This window comes from Rissa tridactyla, chromosome 13 (genome assembly GCF_028500815.1).
Source record: "Rissa tridactyla isolate bRisTri1 chromosome 13, bRisTri1.patW.cur.20221130, whole genome shotgun sequence".
NCBI classification, from domain to species: Eukaryota; Metazoa; Chordata; class Aves; order Charadriiformes; family Laridae; genus Rissa; species Rissa tridactyla.
The window spans coordinates 12592024-12615115 of NC_071478.1; the positions used below are offsets into that span (position 1 = coordinate 12592024).

Below are 23092 nucleotides of genomic sequence, written 5' to 3' on the forward strand. Positions count from 1 at the left end.
CCCGCATCCCCAGCTTGTTATACAATCTGTCCCCTTCTGCTTTGTCCTCCTGCAGGAATGTTTCACACCATTCATCAATGGCAGCTTCTTTGAGCATGACGGGCAGCCCTACTGCGAGGTGCATTACCACGAGCGGCGTGGCTCGCTCTGCTCCGGTTGCCAGAAGCCTATCACAGGACGCTGCATCACTGCTATGGGCAAGAAATTTCACCCCGAACACTTTGTCTGTGCCTTCTGCCTCAAGCAGCTCAACAAAGGAACCTTCAAAGAACAGAATGACAAGCCCTACTGCCAGAACTGCTTTCTCAAGCTCTTCTGTTAGAGGCATCATAGATGGGCGCTAAGCATCTTTCTGCCACCCCCTTGGCAGTTCTGTCTCTCTGAACATTACTGTGATTTAGAAACCTTACCAGGCAGGGGAGGAGGGTGGGTGGGGTGGGGTGGGAGTGCTTTCTGCTGCTGTGGAGAGGCAGTAGATCCAGAGACGAGACGGACCATTAAACTGGAAATGCCCTTGCTGTGTCTCAGTAGAGAGAGGCAGAGTCCCCTCGTTACGGTGTGCGTGTCTGTGTGTGTGACTGACAGCTGAGCTTAGCTCGAGGGCTCCAACAGGCAGATTTTACCCAGCCCCCTCCTGGCAGAAGGAGTCTTTGCCAGTACGTTTCAGCCTGTGTCAGCGCTCCAAGCAAATCGTGACACTTGCTGACAATGCAGCCCTCTGCTTTGACACCTCTTTCTCAGGCTTTTGTCTGCACGCCTGCAGTCTGAGCAATAGCACAGCGAGGGCACCCTGTGATCTCAGTGCCACCCTGGCTCTGCTCACTAAAGCCACATGCCATGTGTGACTTGCTGAGATCAGAGCGCCAGCGCAGGCAGCCAAGACCCTGCAAGGGTCTCTCCAGTTCCATTACACTGTAAGGAGATGATACCACTTACTGTTTTTGGTTTTGTTTGGTTTTTTTTTTTTTTTTGTTAAGAGGATACAAGATTAACATTACTCTGTGGGGTGGGTTGTTTTTTTTTTTTTTTCCCCTAGTTTATTATTCTCTGCCTTTTCTCAACACACTGGAGCAGAAGGTGGAGTAAGCCCTGACCGTCCCTCAGCACTGGTGTGCTCCTGTGGGTGACATCCTAGGCCAGGCACTCTCTTGTCACCACCCAGGCCTGCTCAGGGCTTCTGCCCCCCTTGCCTGCTGCTCCCGGGAAAGAGGAAGAGGCATCGTCCCTTCTTTAAAAGCAGATGCAGAGAGGTTAGAGCACAGCCTTTTTCATCCATCCCTGTCATGAGCGAGTGGGACGTGTGCGTGTTTATCTGGCCTGAAACTCTCCCATCTATCGGGGCCTGAAACTGTCACAAGAGCGAGAAGTGGAGGGGTTTAAGAAGCCAGGAAAAAAACAAAAAACAACCAAACTTTATATCCTTTCTTCCTCTCTTTGCTAATGAGACCTGTCAGTCCCTTGGTATTTCCCTTTTCTGTGCTCCTTAAACATGTTCTGCTGAGAGATGCTAGAGCAATAACCTTTTATATTGACTGTTACTGGTATAACAAGTCCCTTGGGTCAGGTGTGTGTGACACACTTGGAGTTTTACTGTCAAAGTAAATACTGTATCCTGTCTTTGATAAGAACTGTAGATTTCTACACTGATTTTGAATTCATACCTAATTTACTTTTAATCCTCTTATACAGAAATTGGTTTTGAAGTGATTTTAAGAAAGCAACTTTTATATCAAGCTGTGCTGTTCTAGGCAGTGTGCCAGTTGTGCTGGTTTACTGCATCTGTAACCTCAACGCTTTGTTAAGCCTAACTAACATTGAATATTTTCTTTTTATTGCAGGTTGGGAGGGGCTGGAATCTATGGGGAAGGGAATGTGACTTGTATTTTTTTTTTCCTAGCACAGGCAGGTGAACTGTGAATAGCTTTTTATTTTTTTTTCCCCTGCTCCCCCCGCCCCCCTCCTCTGGGTCACCTAAAAGTGTGTTTTTGGGTTTTTATTGTAACCTGTAAACTGCTGTATTTGAATCACCTGTCATTCTCCCAAAGCCCAGCTTCCAGGATGTTCTAGTCGAGTCTTAATATGATGCTGCAGCAGGGAAGAACTCAGACCTTTGCCCTTGGTTTCTCCTCTTCAGCCACCTGAAACCAGAGCAAGGCTAATTGGGGAAGGGGTTCCTTTTCTCCTGTGGAAGAAAGGTCTTGTGACTAAGGAGAAGAATTTGGGAGAGACAGACCCTGTTCCTGACTAGCTGTGTGTAACTTTGGGCCAGTCACTAAACCTTACTGTGCCTCAGTTTCCCCATCTGTAAAATGGGGGCAGTTTAGCCTGGATTTGTGAGGTTATTGTGAGGCTTAGTTCACGTTTGCCAAAGCACTTTTAGGTCTCTGGCTGGAGGGTGCTATGAAAGGTGAAATACTACGTTGAAATACCTGATGGCGTTCTGTGGTAACAGCCGAAGCAGCACAGGGAGTGGTGTTCGGAATTAACTTCTCCGGAGCGCTACAGCAGTATCACCATCGACAGCGGTTGTGCTTTTCAGGTGCACTGGGGCTCCGGGGGCAGCTGTGTCAAAAACCAGCCTGACCTTGGGCTGGGATCTGCCGGTTGCTGTCCTGCCTAACCTCGCTGCGGTGCTTTGCTGCCCTGCTTGGGCCACTGGAACTGTTTTTCACCGTTTTCCCCATACAAATGAGCCTCAGCGTGTGGTGGTGAGAGCGAAGGGAGCTGTGGAAGCACTAGAGCTAAAGTTGTGTCGACTGGGCTGAGTGCAGCACCTGGCGGGTTGGTGAGGCAAGAAACCTCACGCATTTGGCTTTTCTGCTTTGAAATCAATTTGACTTAAAATGGACACTGTAAGTTGTGTGTGTTTGTCTGCAAAGGTCAACTTTCAGCCCCTCTAGGAGGACTCAAAAGCTGTGTAGTGTTGAGGGTGCCAAAGGGGGCGAGAAGGTGCTTCTGGCGCTACCGCAAACTGTGTCATCATGTGCCTCAGTTTCCCTCCCCGGGGAGTCTTTAACCTACCTCACTGCTGGTTGAGGCTTGCCGAAGTGACACAAGGAGGCTTGTCTGTCGTTAGTGCTTAACAGAGATCGTCACACACTCTCCTCCTGAGCAAGATGTGGAGCATGTCCTGGAGTTACCCGGTTTCTGACATGCTGAGATGCTACGTGGGTGCTACTCTGCCAAATAATGACTTTTTGGTGCCTGCTGCCCCTTTGGATGTCCAAAATGCCTGTTGTGTGATTGCAGGTGCAGTTTTAGGGGAGCTGCGTGTGGAGAGAGCCGGGGGGCGAGGGCTGGGGGTGGTGCCGGAGGAGGGACCGGTGCCATGGCAGGTCCCCAGGGGAGGGTGGGTGGGTGACCCGGGAGCTGTTCCTGGGCAGGTTTTGTCTTCAAAGGCTCTGTGGGCAGCCCCCCTGGACCAAGCGCTGCCCCTGGGGAAGGCCGGGGCTGGGCTGGGGGCTGCTCCGCTGGGTTGATAGTTATTTGGTAACTTTTCTCCCGTGTAAACTTCTAACTCCGCTTTCTTTTTTTTTTTTTTGTTTCCATTTAAAATTCTTGCAGTTACGCTAATAAAATTTTTACCATTATTCTCACGTGTGTGTTGCGATTTGTTTCTCGTCCCTAAGCTTGTGAGGAACCAGACACGGAGCGGGGTCCCCCGGCTGGGGCTGGGGAGCGGGGGGAGCTGCGCGGTCCTCCGGCCGCCAGGGGGCGCCTCTTGCCTTCCGCCACGGCGCGGCCTCCTGCGCCGCACGTCCTGTAAGCGGCAGGCGGCGCTGGTCCAGTGAGAACGGCGGCCCGCCCTGATTGACAGGCAGCGGGCAACCAATGGGTTGAGGAGAGGTAGCTCCGCGGCCGCCTGCGATTGGGCGTGAGCCGCGGTATAAAAAGAGGTGGGCCCGCCCTCCGGCCTTTCTTTCCCGGAGCCCTCGTGGAGGTGGGTGCGCGGCGCGGCGGCTCCCGTGGGCCCGGGGCGGGCCTGGGCGGCCGGGCCGGGCCGGGCCGGGGTGGGTCCGCACCGTGCCCGGGGTGTACCGGAGGTCCTGGGCTGCGGGGCGGGCAGCGCGGAGCCGCGGGGAGGCGGAGGCGGGGGAAGGGAGGGGTGCGGGCCCGCCTAAGCCGCGCTTCTCCCTGGCAGGTCCCAGCTCGTCTTTAAACCCACCGGGCGATCCTTGGAGCACCGCCGCGATGCCCAGGGAAGACAGGGCTACGTGGAAGTCCAACTACTTTATGAAAATCATCGTGAGTATCGGCGCGGCCCCGCAGGGCTGAGGCCCGGCGATCGCGGCCCGCAGGGAGCGGGCCTGGCGCTGCTCGGGGTGTGTCTGCGAGGGGGAGGGCTTTTAAAAAAAGAGATGGGGTGCCGTAGGTTGTCTGTTTAAGGACCGATTACGAGGCAATAGGAGGAGATTAAGGTAGTCCACATCAGACCGTTTTTAAGGCTCCTGTGAGAATTTGCTGTAGCAGTTACAGAGATAACTTGTTTCGGGATCTAAAGAGATAGCTGAGTGAAAGGTGCAGCCGTGTTGTGCGCCCAACGTCATTTTAAACCGAGCACTCTAAAACTTCAGACAGTTGGGTTTTTTTTGCATTTAAACATGTTGAGGTTTTAATGCTGTTCTGTGCAGTGTTCCAGATTTCTTTGGATACTTACAGTGTTTTTCTTGGCTGTAGCAACTCCTGGATGATTACCCAAAATGTTTCATTGTGGGAGCAGACAATGTGGGATCCAAGCAGATGCAGCAAATCCGTATGTCCCTGCGTGGGAAGGCTGTTGTGCTGATGGGGAAGAACACGATGATGCGCAAAGCTATTCGTGGTCATCTGGAGAATAATCCTGCTTTAGAAAAGTGGGTAACACTGTCTGAATGTACTCCTGGGTCCTCTGGGAGGAGGAGAAGTTGTGAGTAGCAGAACTGAAGGCTGTTGTCTTTCTTTCAGGCTGCTGCCTCACATCCGTGGGAACGTGGGCTTTGTCTTCACCAAGGAGGATCTGACTGAGATCCGGGACATGCTGCTGGCTAACAAGGTAGGGGAGATCAGCTCTCACTGTGTCTCTGGGCTGGCAGATACAGACTTAAAAATAAAACTGAAACTGCATGGGGGATACCTGATTATTAGGAGTCTTCATGGGTTGGGTGCTAGGCCCCTGCAGCTTTAGCCAAACGGCTCAAATTCAACTTCTGTCTCGCTTGTGTGTGCCTGGGTGATGTCCATCCTGGAGGAACGCTTCAGGAGGGAGTTGATGCCATCCCACGAGATCTGAGAGGTGAGCATTCTTCCAGCTTCTCATTTTTTCTTCCTCCAGGTGCCAGCAGCTGCCCGTGCTGGTGCTATTGCTCCTTGTGATGTGACTGTGCCGGCACAGAACACTGGTCTTGGACCTGAGAAGACCTCCTTTTTCCAGGCCTTGGGCATCACCACGAAGATTTCCAGAGGAACCATTGAAATTCTGGTTAGTGAGCAGCATGCTGCTGTTGTTAAAGCTCCTTGACTGGAGGGCCCTGATTGTGGCGGTTGAGGGAGCTCTAAAGATCAAACTCTGACTGCTGCACTTTGGGAACTCAAAAGAGGATGTCTGGCTTGGCTTGGCTTGGCTGTGCAGTGCGGGGGAATTTAAATTCTCCATCAGATCTCAGCTGCATGGCTGGGCTCTGCTGGAGGAAGTCTTGGGCCGAGCTACCTGCAAGTAATGCAGGAAGGGCACTGCCTTTCTCCTGGTTGAGATGCGCTTGCTTGTGTGGTCGAGGGCTTTCTCAACTGGTGGAGCTGGACACGGCGCCTGTTTTTGTTGTGCTTGTTTGTTCCTTCAGTTCCATCTCTTGCCATTGGAAATGTGCATTTGTGTCCAGTTGCATTGATGTGCCTGAATTTCTTTGCGCATATTCACTGCTTTCCCCCTTGTTTCCTCAGAGCGATGTGCAGCTCATCAAGACTGGAGACAAAGTGGGTGCCAGCGAAGCCACCCTGCTGAACATGCTGAACATCTCCCCCTTCTCCTTCGGGTTGGTGATCCAGCAGGTCTTTGACAATGGCAGCATTTACAATCCCGAAGTGCTGGACATCACCGAGGAGACCTTGCACAAGCGCTTCCTGGAGGTGAGTGCCACAGCCCATGTCCATTCTGCTCTACCTGTGCCTTGCTGCTGTGGCAGCCAGCACTACTGCAGAATGAAGGATCGTCTCCGGTATTTTCCATGGGGTCCTGCAAAGCTAGGAGTTCTCCCTGGTGCCCTGCAGAAACAGTCTGTCAGGGAGTACCTTCTGTAGGCTTTTGCACTTGAAGCTACTTCAGAAAGCGTTTGAGGCCATTTAAATCGTTGTCTGATTTCACTGGAGCTGTGTTACTTGCGTGCATTGTACGCAGTGTAGAAATGTGCCATCATCTGCCGTGGTTTCTAGTCCCGTTTATTTCTCTCTCCTCACAGGGTGTCCGTAATGTTGCCAGCGTCTGTCTGCAGATCGGGTACCCCACCATTGCTTCTGTGCCCCACTCCATCATCAACGGGTACAAGCGGGTCCTGGCTGTGGCAGTGGAGACCGACTACACCTTCCCGCTGGCTGAAAAGGTAATTAATGGCTGAGCGATCTGCTGCACAGAGGGCTGTCAGAAACGCAGCTGGGCCTTGCCACAGAAGCCTTGCATGTCACGTCATCTGAAAGGACTCAGACCCACCTGTGTGTGAGGGACTTGTCCTGGGAAGGGGCACTTGCGTCCTTGTGTTCTGTATGAACAGCAGGAGAAAGCTGAATTGCCTGGCATTCCTGCCTCCCTGGGGCTGTTGCACTTGGGTGTAGCTGAAATGTCTCTGATCCTTCATACGTGGCAGGGCTGAGTGCATCTCTTTGGCTTCTGGCAAGCTGCGAGCATTGCCTTCGTGATTGCAGAGGTTCAATCCTTCAAAATGTTTGCTTCTTTTGAGTTTACCTTTTTCCCCTCCCTGCCTTTTGCAGGTGAAAGCCTTCCTGGCAGACCCGTCTGCCTTTGTGGCCGCCATCCCTGTGGTAGCCGAAACGGCTGCGCCCGCCGCTGCTGCTGCTGCTCCGGCGAAGGAGGCGGCGAAGGAGGAATCAGAGGAGTCTGACGAGGACATGGGCTTTGGCCTCTTCGACTAACAGCAGCCGCCCTCTGTCTGTTTATGTCAGAGTTGGTCCGACTGGAGAAATAAAAGCTATTTTACACATTCCGTGTGCCTGCATCCATGCCTTGATCACCAGGGGGCTCGGGGAAAGTGTGACCCGGCAGCTGCGGTGCGTTGCTGGGGAGCGCCGGCTCCGCGGGGCCCGCAGCTCCGCGCCCGGCGTGGGGTGCGGGCGGTGCCGGCGGATCCTCCGTTCCGTTCGGCTCCGTTCCCCCGCCATGGGCCGGGTCCCGCCGTGCGGGGCGGCTCGGGCCGGGCCGGGCCGCGGCGCCGTCGCCATGGAGACGGGTCCGCCCCGGCCACCCTCGCGCGCGCGGCCCACACCGGAAGCCGCTACCGCTTCCGGGGTCGCAGGCGGCGCCATGGCGGCCGACACGCAGGTGAGTGCGGGACGGGCCCGCGGCGCGGCGGTCGCGGCTCGGTGATGGCGGCGGCGGGTCTGCGCCCGCTGCTGCTCTCCTACGCTCCATCGGCCCGTCTGTGGGGGTCGGTCTGGCGCCCGCGGCCGGCCGGGGACGTGGCAGCGGGCTCGGGCGCGTCCCGGGGAGGGAAGGCCGCGCCGGCGCTGCCCGCCGCAGGGAGGCCGCAATGGCGGCTGGGGAGCCCGGGCTGAGCCGCCGTTCCCTCAGCGGCTGCCGCGGGCGGCTGTGGCTCGGAGGGGAGCGGGGAAGGGCGCTGTCGCGCTCGGGAGGGTCCCGCCCGCTCCCGGAGCGAGTGCCGGATAAACGGCCGGCACAAGGCGGCTGTTCCTCGTGTGCGGCTGCCGGCCCTGCGCTCCGGGCTCCCTCCTGCTGGCAGCGCCTCAGCGGGGGCTGCGGCCGCCCCCGCGGCTGCCGGGGGTCCCGTTCAGAACGGGGGAAGTCGAGCGTTCTCCCCGCGCCCGGCCTGCCGGGGGGAGCGCTCCCCAGCGCCCGGGCAGCCGGGATCGGCTGTTACACCCCGGTGGGCTTTTGTCTGCAGCTCGGTGCCTTCGAGGGGGATGTTCCCAAGGCAAATCCCAGCCTTCTCAGCAGCAGGTCCTTACTAGGATAAATACCGCGTTTGTTCTCTGTATTTGTTTGCAGCAGCACTGCTTGTGTTCTGACTTTGTAACGCGCGTATGTATACATCCTAATAAAAAGAAAAAGCAAATGGGTGAAGCGTCTGTTCTGTGGAGAGCGGGGAGTCGTAGTTTGTGCCATCTGGGTAAGGCACTAAGCTGCTTGGGAAGTTCTGTGGTGTTATACGTGATTTATATATTGCATTTCTAGGCTGTAAGGGTAATTTTAATGTGTTTTTTCATGTCTGTACGTCTCCCTGCTTGTGATGAAGCAGCATGAGTAAATGCAGCTTGCTTTGAATTTGCATGTGATGAACTCATGTAATTGAAAGGTCTGAACGAAGAGGAGCTCTTTAATTGCAGCTGGTTCTGTCAGTTCTGATGATAACGTCGTCCTCCACAGGTCGACCTGTATCCTGCTGTTCAGAGGGCAGTTCTGCTTTCAGCCAGTTTTTAAGGAGAGCTGAGGGTGTGAGGTGGTCACAGGGTCGGGGCGGTGTGGCTGGCCTCTCCAAATCCCCGGCAGCCACTGTGCAGGGTTACCCTTCCTGCGCCTCGGCAGCAAGGTTTCACTGAGAGCAGCGCTCAGAAGGGTGGAGACAATGGCTGCTTCTCAATTGCCTGGTTTCCTGCGCTTTGAAAAAGGCTTGTGGCAAAACTGGTAGAGTTTTGCCTGAAGAGGGAAGGAACAGTTTTGATGAGTTTCTAAGGGCATGCTTATTTGCTGCCCTTCCTAAAGATGATGATTATTAAGATCTGAAGTTGCTTAGTTTAAGAGCTGAATTTTAAAAGCCTTTCCTGGAGAGCCGTGTTTTGTTTTATGTAAATGCAGGAAACCCGTGAGCGTAGACTGGGCTGAGCCCTGTTCAGTCCCCACAAAGTCTTTCGTCTTGCAGGTCTTGCAAAACTTGGAAGTTCATGGAAATGGTTTCGGTAGTTCAAGGAGCTGGTTACTGAGAATTTAAGCTTCTTGCTAGTCTTTTGAGACAGCATATCTCACCGTCTCAGTAGCGCTTGATAACCGAAACAAACTATTTACAGGAGTTAAACTTGGGGTGGGGGGGGCGTCCTGTGTCCCTTCCTGCTGGCAGATCCAGGTGCACAGTAGCACAGGCATGAAAAATATTCAGTTGTGTGATGGGATTTTGCGTTTTGCTTGGGTGACCTTGGGTGCTACTGATAGCACGTGGAAGGAGTTTGATAGCGAGGCGCAACCTTCTGTAATCTGGCAAGTCCAATTTACAAAATGCCTGTGATGTACTTGTTAGTTCTGGAAAAGACTGAAGGCGAGCGGTTCGTGCTTTTTTGGGGCCTGTGTACAGAATTTCACAACTATTGGCAGCCTGAAACCACAAATCAGTTTTTCAGGATGGGCGGCTACAGTCAGCCCTGGGTCGTCTGCAGTTAGAAATGCCCCTTCAGGGATGCATGGGCTTTAGGAGGTAATACGCAATGAAGAGCGCCTTCGCGTTCTTGAAGTGCATTTTTTTGGGTTGCTTTTAAAGGTCCTGTACTCCAGGCTATTGATCTTACCTCTCCCTCTGTCCTACTTTTAGAGGGATAAACGTATCTTGCAGAGCGTGAATGCTGTGACAGGGACACAGGTTAACAAAGAGAAAGCAGTCATCCTTTCATCCTTCAGCCGAAGGGGGAGGTTTCTGAGTTCCGTCGTGTATGATGTACATTGAGCCGTTCCGCAGCAGATAAGACCGTGAGTGGTCACATTTGGTCACTAAGAGGTCGCGTGGTGGCAGACGACACGTTTAACTTGCCCTGGCTTTGTGTTCTATGTGTTGATATCGAAGGCAGTCTGACGTTTTTTCCTCTCCGTGTTTTAGATTTCTGACACACTGAAGCGGTTTGCGGTAAAGGTAACCACAGCCAGCGTGAAGGAACGGAGAGAGATCCTCAGTGAGCTGGGAAAATGCATTTCTGGGAAAGGTAGAAGCTTTGGAGTGATGTTCTGGTTACCAGGGTGGGGAAGAATGTTAAAATATTTTGTTTCATAGGCTGCGTGAAGCTTGTGGGGTAGCGAAGCAGGGGGCTGGCGGCGTTTGGAGTATGCTTTCTCACAGTGTGAATTCTAAGCATGGGTTTTGTAGGTAACCCAGAACTCCAGTTACTAGCATGTGTGCTTTTCCAGTTAGTGGTACATGTATGTATGTAGAGAGGGGGAGAGTATGGAAGATTTTAGATAGTCTTAATAAAACAGCTGAAACAAATTTAAAAAAAAATCTTTCTGATTTCTCTCATTTTCTGAAGATAACTGTGAATTAGCACGTGTTCCAATTTTGCCCTTATTTTTAAAAATATGCATAAAGTGTATAAAAAGGGAGAACTCTGACTATGATCCTTGCAAACAATTTCATGGATGTGTAGGGGCTGTGAGCAGTTCACTGATTTCAGTTGTAAAGTGAATGATGTTTGTGTTGAAGATTAAGAGCTCAGTGATTTATGAAGAAATATTTTGAAATATAATCTGTTACAGATCTTCCAGAGGGTGCAGTGAAAGGCCTTTGCAAACTCTTCTGCCTTACTCTGCATCGATACCGGTGAGTAAGTTAGTGTAGAAAGGCTGTATTTAATCTGTTGGTATTTATGTATTTATTAGTTAAACTGGTATGGAGCATCTGGAAATGTTAGCATGCAGTGTCACATAGATGCATGACATTGAAAGATGCCGTCTAATAATTAGGCTGTCAAGTTACGTTTGACATTAAAAAGTTTTACAATGCTTACCTTGTGTTTCACTTTTAATTTTGAAATGAAAACTCGCATTCTGTGTTCAGTCTGTAAGAATGCACGCCTGTGTCCTTGTGAAGCAAGACTAAGGTGTCTTTTAGACGTCTTTTAGATCGGATTAAATTGTGGCCTGTTGTAGAGAAGCTGTTCAGAACCCGTGTTTTCCTCTGCAACCTGCCGGATAGCCTCGACATAACTTCTGCTGGCTGAGGAAGGGAATGGAGATTTCTGCCAGAAAGTTCTCCTCTTCTTGGAACAGCAAGGCTAAAATAACTATTAGCTCGACAGCTGAAATGAGAAAGCAGAATCCTTTGTGTGATGCAAGTGTAGTAGTATGTGTGGTGTTGGCAGGATTTGTTATGTTCACGGAGATATATTTTTCTTTCTAGCGATGCAGCATCCCGCAGAGCCCTGCAGCTGGCGCTTCAGCAGCTCGCAGAATCCCAGCCAGATGCAACAGCAAAAAACCTTCTGCAGTCGCTTCAGTCGTCAGGGATCGGCGGCAAGGCTGGAGTTCCCAGGTGCTGGATGAGTTGCTTTGTGTGGAAGTTTGCTGAGTCGCTGGTAGTTCGTCTTGTATTCAGAATGAGTCTTCTGTTGCTGCTTGCCAGAGGTGTTAAAAACATTCGGAGACGAAGCTGTTAATGACCATTCAAGTGTTCCTTTCTTAACTCTTCAGTCTTCTGTGAAAGCAGAAAGACTACCTTGGTATTACTGCCGGTGGAGTGGGTCTGAGTTACAGTTTTGCCTTCAAGGAATAAACTATTTTATCAAGAAATAGTCTCCAAAATGATTAGGAAAGAGAATTTCCTTGTCCATTGGTGTTCATCTGGTGGAACTCAAGACCTTATCATAGATAGGAAGATAATGAAATTTGAAGCTGAGCTGAGAAACATGCTACTGTTTTATTGTGGTAGCATCTGGGAACATCAGTGGTTCCAAAAGGTGACTTAGGGAATTGTTCAGCTGATACAGGCCACAGAGAGCCGTCCTGCAATGCCTCCATGGAGGAATAGAAGTGTAGCTTTTAAAAAAATATCTGATCTTAGTTTAGAGGCTTGCGGTGATATGATATTTACCCTTCAGTCACAGTGGCTGACCTTGTACCCAAGGAGACTTTCTACATTCTTTCACTTTGAGGTAAAGGTCAAAATGGGATGAGGATCCTCAGGGAGCTGGGAGGTGGGATCCGTTACCTGAAGTGGAGGGAGGAGGTGAGAGTTAGCAGAAGCCACCGCTGAGTAGTGTGACAGGAGGGAATGAAAGCTGAGAAACGATTTGGCAATCTAAGGCTGGGAAGCTCTGACAGTAAAGATGAGCAGCAGATGAGAAATCTTGAGTCACTTTTTGGGCACTCTCAGTTGGCAAAGTATTTAACTCTCATTTCTGTAATGCCACTGGGAAGATCCAAAAATGGTCTTTCTTATGCTAAGTTTTTTCATTTCCAGCAAGGCGAGATTTAGCCTCTTTTGTGCCATTCAGAAGTTCTGCATGTTAAACAGGAGCTGAAGCACATAGCTTCTGAGGGCTAATTATTTCCTTTAAAAGCCAAGACTTGCTGTGTTTTTCTGTGATAATGTTGCCTCGCTTATAAGGTGGTGTTCTTACTTGGGCAAAGATGAGTCTGTTACGGACTAGTAGAGGTAAGTTACGTATTGGGAGCTGTAGATTTACATCCTTCTTCTGTTTGTACAACAGTAAGAGCAGTGGATCTGCAGCTCTGCTGGCACTCTCCTGGACATGCCTGCTTGTACGCACAGTCTTTCCAACACCTGAAAAGAGACAGGGAGAAACATGGAAAAAACTGGTAGGTTCTTTTCAGTTTGCAGAAATATCCCTTCCGAGATAAGGACTTAAATATTTCTAATGTCTTTAAGTTGCTGAAACATTGCAAATAATTCTGAACATAACTGACAATGTCATGTTAAAATCCAGGTTTACATTACAATCTTTTTTTGCTTTCTGGTGTGTTTTGATCTCTCCTATTTCGCTGGAGAAAGCAAGAGGTGTATAAAGCCTGAGCGTGGGGCAGTCTTGCTCTGCGCGCTATGGTTCATACCAGTGTTTGTAGACTAGGTGGGCTAGTGGTGCCTCCAGGGTGCAGTCTGCAGCGTGGCCTGAATTCCTTGTGCCTCCCTTGAAGTAGTTGCACGTGATATTCTGTCATATAATGACAAGTAGCTTTTTGCTTGCTTTTCACCTACATTAGCGACCTGAACCTCTGACCATGCTCATAGCATCTTGGAATATAGTTGGAACACATTTTAAGAAGAGCTATAATCTGATATAAATTGCCATTTTTAAAGTCAGAGTTTCCAAAACTGTTATGCGTGGTTCTGCAAAGTGGTGTGTGTGGGGTTGGAAGAACTTACAAGACCTAAGGACTTTTTCCTAAGCAGATCCAGCTAATCAGTTGCATCTGACACATCTTTTTTGATATGAGCTCTCCGAGAAGCAGGTTCATGAAAGTTTTCTTGGCTGTTTTCTTTGTCAGGTGGAGGTTCAGTGTTTGCTCCTTTTGGAAGTCCTGGGAGGTTCTCATAAGCAGGCAGTGGATGGGGCCGTGAAGAAATTGAACAGGCTGTGGAAAGAGGTGACGTATGCCTTACGTGACCATATTCAGTAGCTGTTCTAGGTTCTCTTGTGTTAATGTGCCTTTCTGTTTTCTCTTCAGAACCAAGATCTGGTGGATCAGTACCTATCCGTCATTCTTGGTCTTGAACCAAACCAGAGTTACGCTGCAATGCTGGGACTTGTGGTGCAGTTTTGCACAGCCCAGAAAGAAATTGATATTATCGAACGATACAAGGTAAATCTGTTGTACTGCTTTTTTTTTTTTTTTTTTTTGTAATAAGTAGTGTTGCTTCTCATGATGGAGAAGAGGGTGGACAGACGTTTCAATGAGGTTGGTACTTTGCGTCTGCCCCTGGTTTCATTATCTGCCAATTCAGTAGTAACGCACTTCTGACTACAACAGCTGGGATAGATTTATAGAGGAGGAGCCAGATATGTGGCTTTTTGCTGTGGCCTGTGCATTTACGTAGGTGGCCAGCGCTGCAGCTTTCTGCCTTCTCCCCTGTTGTAGGAGTGGAAGACAGCATTTACCTCTCGTGCATTTTGAGCGTTGGCCTGAAGGGCAGAGCAGAGAGCGCTGATCTCTGCTTGGCTGTCTTATGTGAGGATGGAAGCAAAGCTTCTGCTTAGTGGGTAGGGCTGCCTTTTGGAGGAGAGTGAGGTGGGGTATCAGGCCTGGCTTCCTGATGGTGTGCAGGGAGCTGTGTATGGGTTGTGATGTGGCTGTAATTTGGTGTTTCTGCTTGTTCAGAGTGCTCTCCTGGATTTCTACTTGAAGACCATCCTTATGAGCAAGACAAAGCCTCAGAAGCACGTGCTGGTGAGACATCCTGTTACAGAGCTGTCTGTGCTTTTGTCCTGTGTGCAATGTCCATTGCTGTGCTGAGTGCTTTGTTCCCTTTGCAGGACAGCTGTTCCCCGCTCCTTCGGTACGTGTCTCATGCTGAATTCAAGGACTTAGTTTTGCCAACTCTGCAGAAGTCCCTGCTACGGAGTCCTGAGAACGTGATTGAAAGTGAGTCTGTCATCTCTCTCCATTGCTCTGTCAAAGAGCGTGAACAGTTGTTCGTTAGATGTCTGGAGTTGCCGGGGGAGTGTGTATCTCTGGACTATGCTTTTGGTCCTGTGAGCGCAGGCGGCAGGATTGTCTGGCATCTAAGGATTGGATGTGGAGAAGCAACATCTGTGGTGTGATCCCAAGTGTCTGGGTATGTGATAGCTACTGTTTGAACTGAGGACAGAATTTCACAGCTGAGTGCTAAGAATAATCCTGAATTAATCTGTTCATTGGGAATCAATTTCAGGGTTTTTTCATACTACTCCTTACTGACCCTGTCTGCTCTTGATGTCTATTGTGGGGAAGGGTGTACTAAAATGCTAAAAACGGTTACTTAACAAAATGTAATATGCCATTATCTCTTCTGTCTTCAGCAATCTCTTGCCTGCTCGTATCTGTGAACCTGGATCTCAGCCAGTATGCTCTCGACATTGTGAAAGGACTGGCCAGTAAGTACGCTAACTTCTGGAGGGAGTGTTGAATTCAGAATAAAGCTTTCATCCAACTTTCTGGTAGTACCTGTAATGGTGTGATTACTGTTGAAGAAGTTGGTTTGTGTGGGAGGGAAGATGATGCTTTAAGTTGTAACCGGAATAGTTCACGTGACAGTTCCAGAAGCTGAGTCAAGCCACATGTAAACATATGTCTTTGTCTTGCTAATTTTATGCAGTTTGTTGTAGGGAGTGCTTAGTTTGTGCATTATTTTCTAGGTCATCTGAAATCCAACAGCGTGCAACTGATGGATGAAGCAGTTGTGGCATTAAAGAACTTGGCTCGACAGTGTAGTGATCCTTCGGCTGTGGAGTCGCTGGGCAGACACCTTTTTGCCATCTTAGGGGGTGAGTAAATTGTAGGGTAAGCAGCTGAAACGAATAAAGGTTTGCCGACTTCAAGGAGTTTTATGTATTGTTTTTTCTGTTGTCTTTAGCTGGCTGTATGGTAAGGGTGGCCCAACTTGGGTCATGGGTAATGGGGCAAGCTTTTGTATTTTTAGAGAAGATTCTTGATGTTGCACGTGGCTGTTGTCTGTCTGTAAGTAAGCTGTCACCCATTTGTTTCTTGTCGGCAGGCTCAGAAGGGAAGCTGACGGTTGTCGCTCAGAAGATGAGTGTCCTCTCAGGTGAGTCACTCTCTGCTTCTCTGGTGGAGGAAATTCAGCAGAAGGCTGAGTGAAAGGGATCTGTACTTAAACTTTTAGGATTCCCTGCCTGTTGATCTAAATTGTCTGTGGTTAATGTCACAGAGGGTGCTGGATACCGCACACCAGTTCTTGACTTTCTCTTCAAAGGGAATAAGTGGCTGGTAGGCTAAAATGTTTTACGGAAGGAAGATGACTGTATCCTGGGTAAAAATGAAGGCAGAGGTCCTGCAGTGTTGGTACTTGGTGGGTGTTACATCCAGATGTAGTGACGAGAGAGAGATACCTGTGCAAGGATTGAAACATGAAGGGTCCTTCTTGATTGTTTTCAGATTTTGCAGCAAGTGCTGTTAGTTTGGGAACTAATGAGAGAATTCTGCCCTTTCAGGGATTGGCAGCCTTAGTCACCATGTGGTTTCTGGATCCTCTAGCCAAGCTCTGGCTGGAACCGTGGCTGAGCTTTTCATCCCTTTCCTGCAACAAGAAGGTGAGACCTCTTGCCTTCGTTCTGGGTTTGCTAAGCTGCTTTTGTCTTGAGCAGGATTTTCATATGGCCTGTTATTCAGGATAAACCTGGATTCTTGCATGTTGTGTTAGACTGTATAATCTGTTGCTCTGTTTTCATGAGCCCTGGAGAGAGTGCTGTGTCTCTTAGAAGCACATCCCTTCTTTTCCTGCCTTCTCCTGATGTTGTTACCTGCTTTCAGTTTTACGTTCCTGTGTTTTATGCAACTGCTGTACTGACATGAGCTCTGTGTTACTTCCTAGTCCATGAAGGCACGTTGGTTCATGCAGTCTCTGTCCTGGCTCTTTGGTGTGCTCGGTTCTCCACGGAAGTTCCTAAGAAGCTGATAGAATGGCTAAAGAAAGCCTTTAGCCTTAAAACCTCTACTTCAGCCGTGAGACATGCCTACCTGCAGTGCATGCTAGCCTCTTTCAAAGGTAAAATTGTGCAGCTGTCAGTAACTCTCTTGACTGTGTGGCTTAAGAGAAGAGTAATCAGCTTTTGTACTTCCTGATATAAGTAGATAGCTGCATAGATTAAGAAAGATTTTGTAAGGCAGTATCTGTTCATTAACCTCCTTTGTATTTCTCCTTAAACTCTCTTTTCCCTTCAAGCCTCCAAAGTTGGTTTGTCTCCTTGTATTACTAGCATTTACTGCCCATCATGCTGTCTTTTCATATACCCCCAAAGAAGTTTTTGTTTGCTTTATTTTTGTCTTACACTTAAATTGTAAGGTTTTTAGCTCAGGGATTGTGCTTTTTTTTTATGTAGCACCCAGCATGCTGGGATCTTGGTCTGTGCTTTTGGCTCTCAAGAGTTTTAAAAAAAAATAATAAAAATTAATGTGTTTGAAATTAAGATCTTCAGAAATTGTAAACTTCTGGTGATCCTTTTGAGATTTGCTTGTATTGGTCTTATCCTCTTTGACTTCAGCATTTCATCCATGGGTCAACAGGCGATCAGTCTGGTGCCTGCATGTGAGATCTCCTTTTCTTGTCGATGCAGTGTGAATCAAAAAGATGGTATACGTTTGCTTTAAGAGGTCAATAACTCAATCTGTTGTATAGGTACAATGGATTAGCCATCACTTTCTCAATATGGTTATGAGTGAAACTGTAGTTCTAGATTTGTCTTTTGTAGCTGCCAGGAATTTCTGTGCTATCATAGGGCTGAAAAAGCCACTCCAAAACTACTTTGATGTCACAGGATGGTGGTTCTTTCAGAGATGTCAACGTGGCAAACCTGAAGTTGCTCATGCTTGCCATGGGCAAGGGGGATTACTTGTGAGTGGTGTGTGCAGCTATTAAAGGGATCAGGGCCCAAGACATTCGAATTCCAAAATAATTTACTCGGCACTGGAATGCTGACTACTGTTGCTTTGACCTACCCAATGAAGCATCCAACTGGGACATAAAGAAAATAGGCATTCTGACTCAGAGGAGTTAGCTAAAACACTACCTGTGAATACTTAACATGGAAAATCACAGGGTCTTTTGTTTCCTTTTTCAGTATTGTGTGTGCAGTGTTGCTTCTGGAAATACCAGGAACACCTAGCTCAGTTTCTGTGGAAGCAAGGGTCGGGGACCAGTGGGATTCCTTGACTTGTGAATGTTTGAAGTGGAACAGATGGTTGTGGCTTGCCAGGAATTTACTTTCACTCTCTTAGGGAAACACAGTCTTTTAAGTCAGACATCCTGTGATTTGAGTCAATTCTTTTAATGTAACTGAATTAGCATTTTCTTTCGCATCCCTTGAACAGAAACATGTATTGAGACAGGACTGTTTTATCTGTGAGGAAAGGACTAAAGTGATTATCATCTAGCTTTTCATAGTTCTAATGATAGTAGTGATTGGCAAATAACTCTGGGAGACTGAGAGTCTTCCCGGTATGTGTCTGGTTCCTTTCCTTGTCTCATGACAACAAAGGACCATTGATACCCTTGTGATGTAAAATGTGAAGGACCATGTTGTTTTGTAATTTGTCTCTCTCTGTCTCCTCAGGTGACACGTTATTACAGGGCATGGACTTGCTGCCAATGCTGATCCAGACAGTAGAAAAAGCAGCATCTCAGAGTACTCAGGTTCCCATGGTAACTGAAGGAGTTGCCGCAGCTTTGTTGATCTGCAGGATGTCTGTAATTGAGGGACAAACTGGTAAGGTCACAAAACATCTAGTAGAATCCAATATAAGCAGGTTCTGAGGGTTAACATTTTCCTTGACAATGTGCATGAGATACTGTTCCTTACTCTGTGTATTGCTTCTGTATAGAGAAGCAATATTTTGTATTTTCGTAAACCAGGAAAGGATTTATTCCCATCTTTCTCGGTTATGTCAGTGAAGAGTTTTTGCTGTTACGTGCCTTTGCAAATTACAGCTTCCATTCGCTTAGGGCAGTATTCCTCTTTATTCTGATAGAAGTTGTTCACCCAGTCCTTACAAGCTAGGGCTTGACTGATGCATTAAAAGTATTATCTACAAACCACCTTTGGAAAGCACGAGGACTGGAATTCTGTCTTCCGTTAGAGGATATTGCAAGAACTGTCTGAATTCACACATCTGCCAGGATATAAAATTCAAGTGTGTTCTGTATGTCGAAAGCAACGTGCCAGTTTCCTCCTTTCCTTCATTTTTAGGAAGGGTCACCCTATGAAAGATTAAGATGAAACAGAGTTTACATTTCACAAGTGTTTGTCAGAGAAATATATATATTGTCAGTATATTTCCAGTATACTTTTGGAAATGCTTATAGATTTGAATTGAGAGAGATGAGAAGCTTTATAACTGAGGACAAGTAAAACTAGAAAAAACTTGAGCGATTTCAGGAGACGGAATTCTGCTGTATTTTATGTACACTGGTGAGTTCTGCCTTATTTTGAAACATCCTTGATAGACATCTGTTCTTTTCCCGTCAGAGTCTAAGCTGAGTGGTTTCTGGCAGCTGATTCTGGATGAGAAAAAACAAATTTTTACATCTGAGAAGTTCTTGCAGTCTGCATCAGAGGAAGGTAAATTCTCAGTTATTGTATATCCAGTTTTAACTCCATTACTTAGTACTTACAAGAGCTACTGTTGCTGTTAGCCCTGCTATGTGACCCTTGGAGGATCCAGTTTCAGATTAAAATGAACCATGTGCGCTTTCAGAAGTACATTCAGACTAGTTGTAGTCTAAGCTTGGCAATTAATTAATTTACTTCTTAATGAACCTGAGTTATCAAACTTTTATAATTCCAAATTTGTATATTCTGTAGAAGTCTTTCCAATACGAAATGTGCCTGTGTGGTACCCCAGCGCGTAACTAAATAGTTGCAGCCAATGTAAAGGGTGTGGAGAAGCCTAAAACTAAGGAGATGGGGAAAAAGGAAAATAAGACTGGAGAGCAAAACATGTAGTTGAAAATCTTAAGATATATTGGGGAAGAGTAGTAACAGATAGTAAATTAATTGAGCTATGTATTAGTGTCTCTATGCTCTATTTTGTTCTCTTGTGTCTAAAGACTAATTGAAAAAAAAAAATGGAATGTGCCCAAAAGAAAACATTACTGGCTATATTTTAAACTGAAAGGTTTGAAAATGAGTTCATGAATTGTTTCTCTGAAATGAATTCATTTATCTTTTGTACCAAGCTTTGAAGAGGTAAAGTTTTCTAAATGGGAAATAACATAATTTCATCCCTGTTTCCTGAAGGCAGCGTGTATATCCATTCATTTTCCTTCCCGAGCCTGCAGGTATCCTGAAGCAGCACAATTGGGATTAGCAGCACTGATGCAGTGAGCATGCTGTTTATCATTTGGTTTGCTCTGTTGACATAGACAAAAATAGGTCACACTCACTGGTCAAAAAAATTCTGCTGGGATCCAGCTAACAACAGTTCTATTAAACCACGATTCCGTTTCCAGTCTTGGCAGATCTGAGTTGGACTTGTCTCTGGCTTCACTGAGAAGATTATATAGAGGCTCAGTGTGGGTAGCCATTTTCATGTGTCCCTCTTGCTGTTTGTTTGTTTTCAGGTAAAAAAAATAAATCTGGTTCCTTATGAAGTCTCATGCTATTTTAAATATTTGTCTTTTCCCACAGCAATGTGTACAGTACTGCAGCTGACAGAGCGCCTTCTCTTGGATCATGCACAACGGCTGCCTGAAAGTAAAGTTCAGTACGTAGTCTGCTCTTGCTGCCACCCATCTCTGACTTATCCCTGAATGTTAATGCGGGCAGTTGGGAGGAGGGTGGGCTTGTGACTTTGCACAAAACATTGAACTTCTGTGCTTTTATGTCCAGTTGGTTTGCAGAGCTGCCTCCCTTGCTAAACCTGTTTATTTCCCTGTTTGCAGGCAGTATCACCGTGCCCTTGTTGCAGTACTGCTGAGTCGGATCTGGCATGTTCGAAGACAGGCCCATCAAACAGTTAAGAAGCTCTTGTCCTCTCTGGGAGGGTACAAACTGGCCTATGGGCTCTTGGAGGAGCTGAAAACTGTTCTCAGTTCTCACAAGGTGAGTAGTCAAGGAGCCTACTCTCCACTTCGCCAGTTGTTTGTGTGCTGCCAATCACCTCCCTACCCTAGACTGGCTGTTAGTATTGACATACAGTGTGATATGAAGATGATTCAGTTCCAGCTCTGTGATCTCCTGGGCTGCCACTTCTTACTAAATTACTGCACATTACTGCATCAGTGTCTGTGGTGTGCCTGGTCTTCCTTATATACACAGAAGACATGCTATTCAAATTTATTTGGATAGGAAGCTGCAGTTTTCCATGATGTTCTATTATTTTAATCCAAATCTAATCCCTGCTGGAAGACCAAGTGCTTAGTTTCTTTCTTGGTATCCTGGTCCTTTGGCCCTGGCTTATAGCTTAGGCTGCCTATTTAAAACAAAAGTAACATAAATACTTTAGCAGCAACTATTATCAAAAATAAAAAGAAAATAAAAAAGGAAACAGTGAGTCCAATATCCTTGGGCATGCTGCTAAGCCAGCGCCATTCCGGTTGTGTAATAGATTAATTTGCATTAATTAGGTACCAAGGCTGGGACTTTGTAAATAGTCTTCCCATGTCACACATACAGCCTGAATAAAGTGGTTTTGAAAAGATACTGAGTAAAATTGGACTGCAGAAGTTGGGCATACTGTTCCCAGCCAGCTGGTTCAACCTTTTCCAAAGTACTCTTTGCCAAAAATGATCGTTTTAGTTTTATTTTACCCCTGCTTGCCAAATCTAGTACAGTCCTTCGTTCTTAGTCTTTCTGTCACTGTCATCTCTGTGCTTTGGTTCCACTGTTACCCTTTATCCCTTCTTTGCTTTGAAAACTTCAGGCTGTTGGCACTGACACAGGGAGGCGGTTGTTGGTGTTCAGTGTGGTGTTACTGTGGGGAAGGCTTGCTGTGGTGTGTTAATGAGAAGTTGTCTGCTCAGGTTCTGCCTCATGAGGTCCTGGTGATGGAGTCAGGAGAACTGTCGGAGCTAGGAAAGACGTACATTCCTCCCCGCGTCCTTCATGAGGCACTCTGTGTCATCTCAAGTGTGGCGGGGCAGGATGTGGATTCTGTTGAGCCCGAAAAGCTGGCTCTGGAGATGCTGCTGGTGAGCCACCATCCATCTGTAGGTACGTGAAGGGATAAGAGCGCTGTCATGAATAACGTGGGGTTTTTATCTTACCTTTTTTTTTGATTATGTTAGCAGTCTGCTTCATATGTATTATGCTTATTTATTCTCTTTGCTAGTGGCAGTGCAGCCGGGTCTTTGGCCAGCCCTCCTCATCAAGATGAAGATAGATCCCAAAGACTTCATTAGCAAGCACCTGAATGACATATTACCCAGGATCACTGCCTACACTCCGGAGAACCAGGTGATAGACTTCTGCTTTCCTTGTGTTAGTTTTGGGAGATACTTTGGAACAGGACAATTTTCTGGAGGAGTTAAGTACTAACTGATCTATAAGGATGGAGATCTGTCTAAAAGGTGGGGAAAAGGCAGGTTCAAAGAAAATGTCTCCAATGAAAAGGAGCTGGGATTTAAGGGCGGAAGAATGTGTACCGGCAACCGAGTAGAGTTCTAGATAAGATTCAAGTACCCAGTGAACAAGGAATTAGAATATAATGTGGACTCCCTCAACAGGGCATACTTTTTTTGATACAATTTCAAGAAATAGCGATAATAATGTTTTTCCCTTTGTTTTCTTGGTAGTCGTCTATGAATGCAGTGGGATCTCTTTCTCTGCTTTCACCTGGTAGAGTGCTCCCACAGCTCATCAACACTATCTCAGCGTCAATGGAGAATCCAGCTCTCTGCCAGGTTACTCGAGAGGAATTTGCCATCATGAAGACACCAGAGGGAGAACTGTATGACAAATCTATAATACAGAGGTAAGACTTTATAATTTCTTTTCTCTGTGCACCTGGGGATTGATTGCTGCTGACATCTAGCCAGCAGGTGAGTGGGTTTGCCAGATGCTCTTTCTGGAGAGGAGCTCCTGGATTTGTTGTGCCTGGATCTTATTCCTGAGCAGTGCTGATTCTTTTCTCTACTTTTCCATCTCAGTGCTCAACAGGATAGCATGAAAAAGGCTAACATGAAGAGAGAGAACAAAGCCTATTCCTTCAAGGAACAAATCATTGAGCTGGAGCTGAAGGAGGTGAGTTGCTGGGAATGGGAGGGCCAGGCTGGTGTCAGAACCTTCACTGCTGTCTCACACGTGTAGTTTCATGGCTTCTGGCATATGTGTGTACACTGTTGGGAAAGATTCTCTAACTTTGAATACCTAAATGTTGTCTTCTCTTACACCTGCATGCATCAGTTTCTTTTCTCTTTCATCTGTGTTTGTTTCAATTTATGTCATATTCTACTTGTTTGTGAGTGCGCTTACTGGTTGGTAGTATCTGTATTTTCTCTTCATCTCT

At 47.5% G+C, this 23092-nt stretch overlaps 3 protein-coding genes across 6 annotated transcripts in view; all 3 read left to right on the forward strand.

The window, feature by feature from the left end:
• The window catches only part of PXN (paxillin), a 50565-nt gene extending 46975 nt beyond the window's left edge, over positions 1-3590 (forward strand). For all 3 annotated transcript variants that reach the window (XM_054219642.1, XM_054219645.1, XM_054219643.1), the window contains one exon: positions 56-3590. In XM_054219642.1, the coding sequence (XP_054075617.1) occupies positions 56-322 (267 nt within the window). In that variant the 3' untranslated portion in view covers positions 323-3590. The remainder of the gene's footprint in view (positions 1-55) is intronic.
• A 263-nt stretch (positions 3591-3853) lies between these two features.
• RPLP0 (ribosomal protein lateral stalk subunit P0) lies at positions 3854-7187 on the forward strand. The gene is made up of 8 exons (XM_054219975.1): positions 3854-3940; positions 4142-4245; positions 4678-4853; positions 4945-5032; positions 5312-5458; positions 5917-6102; positions 6432-6572; positions 6958-7187. Exons 2-8 carry the CDS (start codon positions 4192-4194, stop codon positions 7117-7119), a joined length of 954 nt encoding a protein of 317 aa, XP_054075950.1. The 5' UTR covers positions 3854-3940; positions 4142-4191; the 3' UTR covers positions 7120-7187.
• Positions 7188-7468: 281 nt separating this feature from the next.
• Positions 7469-23092, forward strand: part of GCN1 (GCN1 activator of EIF2AK4) — a 43233-nt gene continuing 27609 nt past the window's right edge. For both annotated transcript variants that reach the window (XM_054219382.1, XM_054219383.1), the window contains exons 1-22: positions 7469-7525; positions 10023-10125; positions 10673-10736; positions 11316-11447; positions 12625-12733; positions 13421-13519; positions 13601-13735; positions 14252-14320; positions 14407-14515; positions 14932-15006; positions 15268-15396; positions 15627-15677; positions 16084-16182; positions 16464-16637; positions 18202-18354; positions 19114-19206; positions 20275-20350; positions 20529-20688; positions 21609-21798; positions 21917-22041; positions 22380-22558; positions 22734-22827. In XM_054219382.1, the coding sequence (XP_054075357.1) occupies positions 7508-7525; positions 10023-10125; positions 10673-10736; positions 11316-11447; positions 12625-12733; positions 13421-13519; positions 13601-13735; positions 14252-14320; positions 14407-14515; positions 14932-15006; positions 15268-15396; positions 15627-15677; positions 16084-16182; positions 16464-16637; positions 18202-18354; positions 19114-19206; positions 20275-20350; positions 20529-20688; positions 21609-21798; positions 21917-22041; positions 22380-22558; positions 22734-22827 (2436 nt within the window). In that variant the 5' untranslated portion in view covers positions 7469-7507. The remainder of the gene's footprint in view (positions 7526-10022; positions 10126-10672; positions 10737-11315; positions 11448-12624; positions 12734-13420; positions 13520-13600; positions 13736-14251; positions 14321-14406; positions 14516-14931; positions 15007-15267; positions 15397-15626; positions 15678-16083; positions 16183-16463; positions 16638-18201; positions 18355-19113; positions 19207-20274; positions 20351-20528; positions 20689-21608; positions 21799-21916; positions 22042-22379; positions 22559-22733; positions 22828-23092) is intronic.

Coding starts and splice junctions, on each gene's coding strand:
- RPLP0 (XM_054219975.1), top strand. CDS start 4,192: ATGCCCAGGGAAGACAGGGCTACGTGGAAGTCCAACTACTTTATGAAA. Junction 4,854..4,944: donor AATAATCCTGCTTTAGAAAA/GTGGGTAACACT, acceptor TCTTTCTTTCAG/GCTGCTGCCTCACATCCGTG. Junction 5,459..5,916: donor GAGGAACCATTGAAATTCTG/GTTAGTGAGCAG, acceptor TTGTTTCCTCAG/AGCGATGTGCAGCTCATCAA.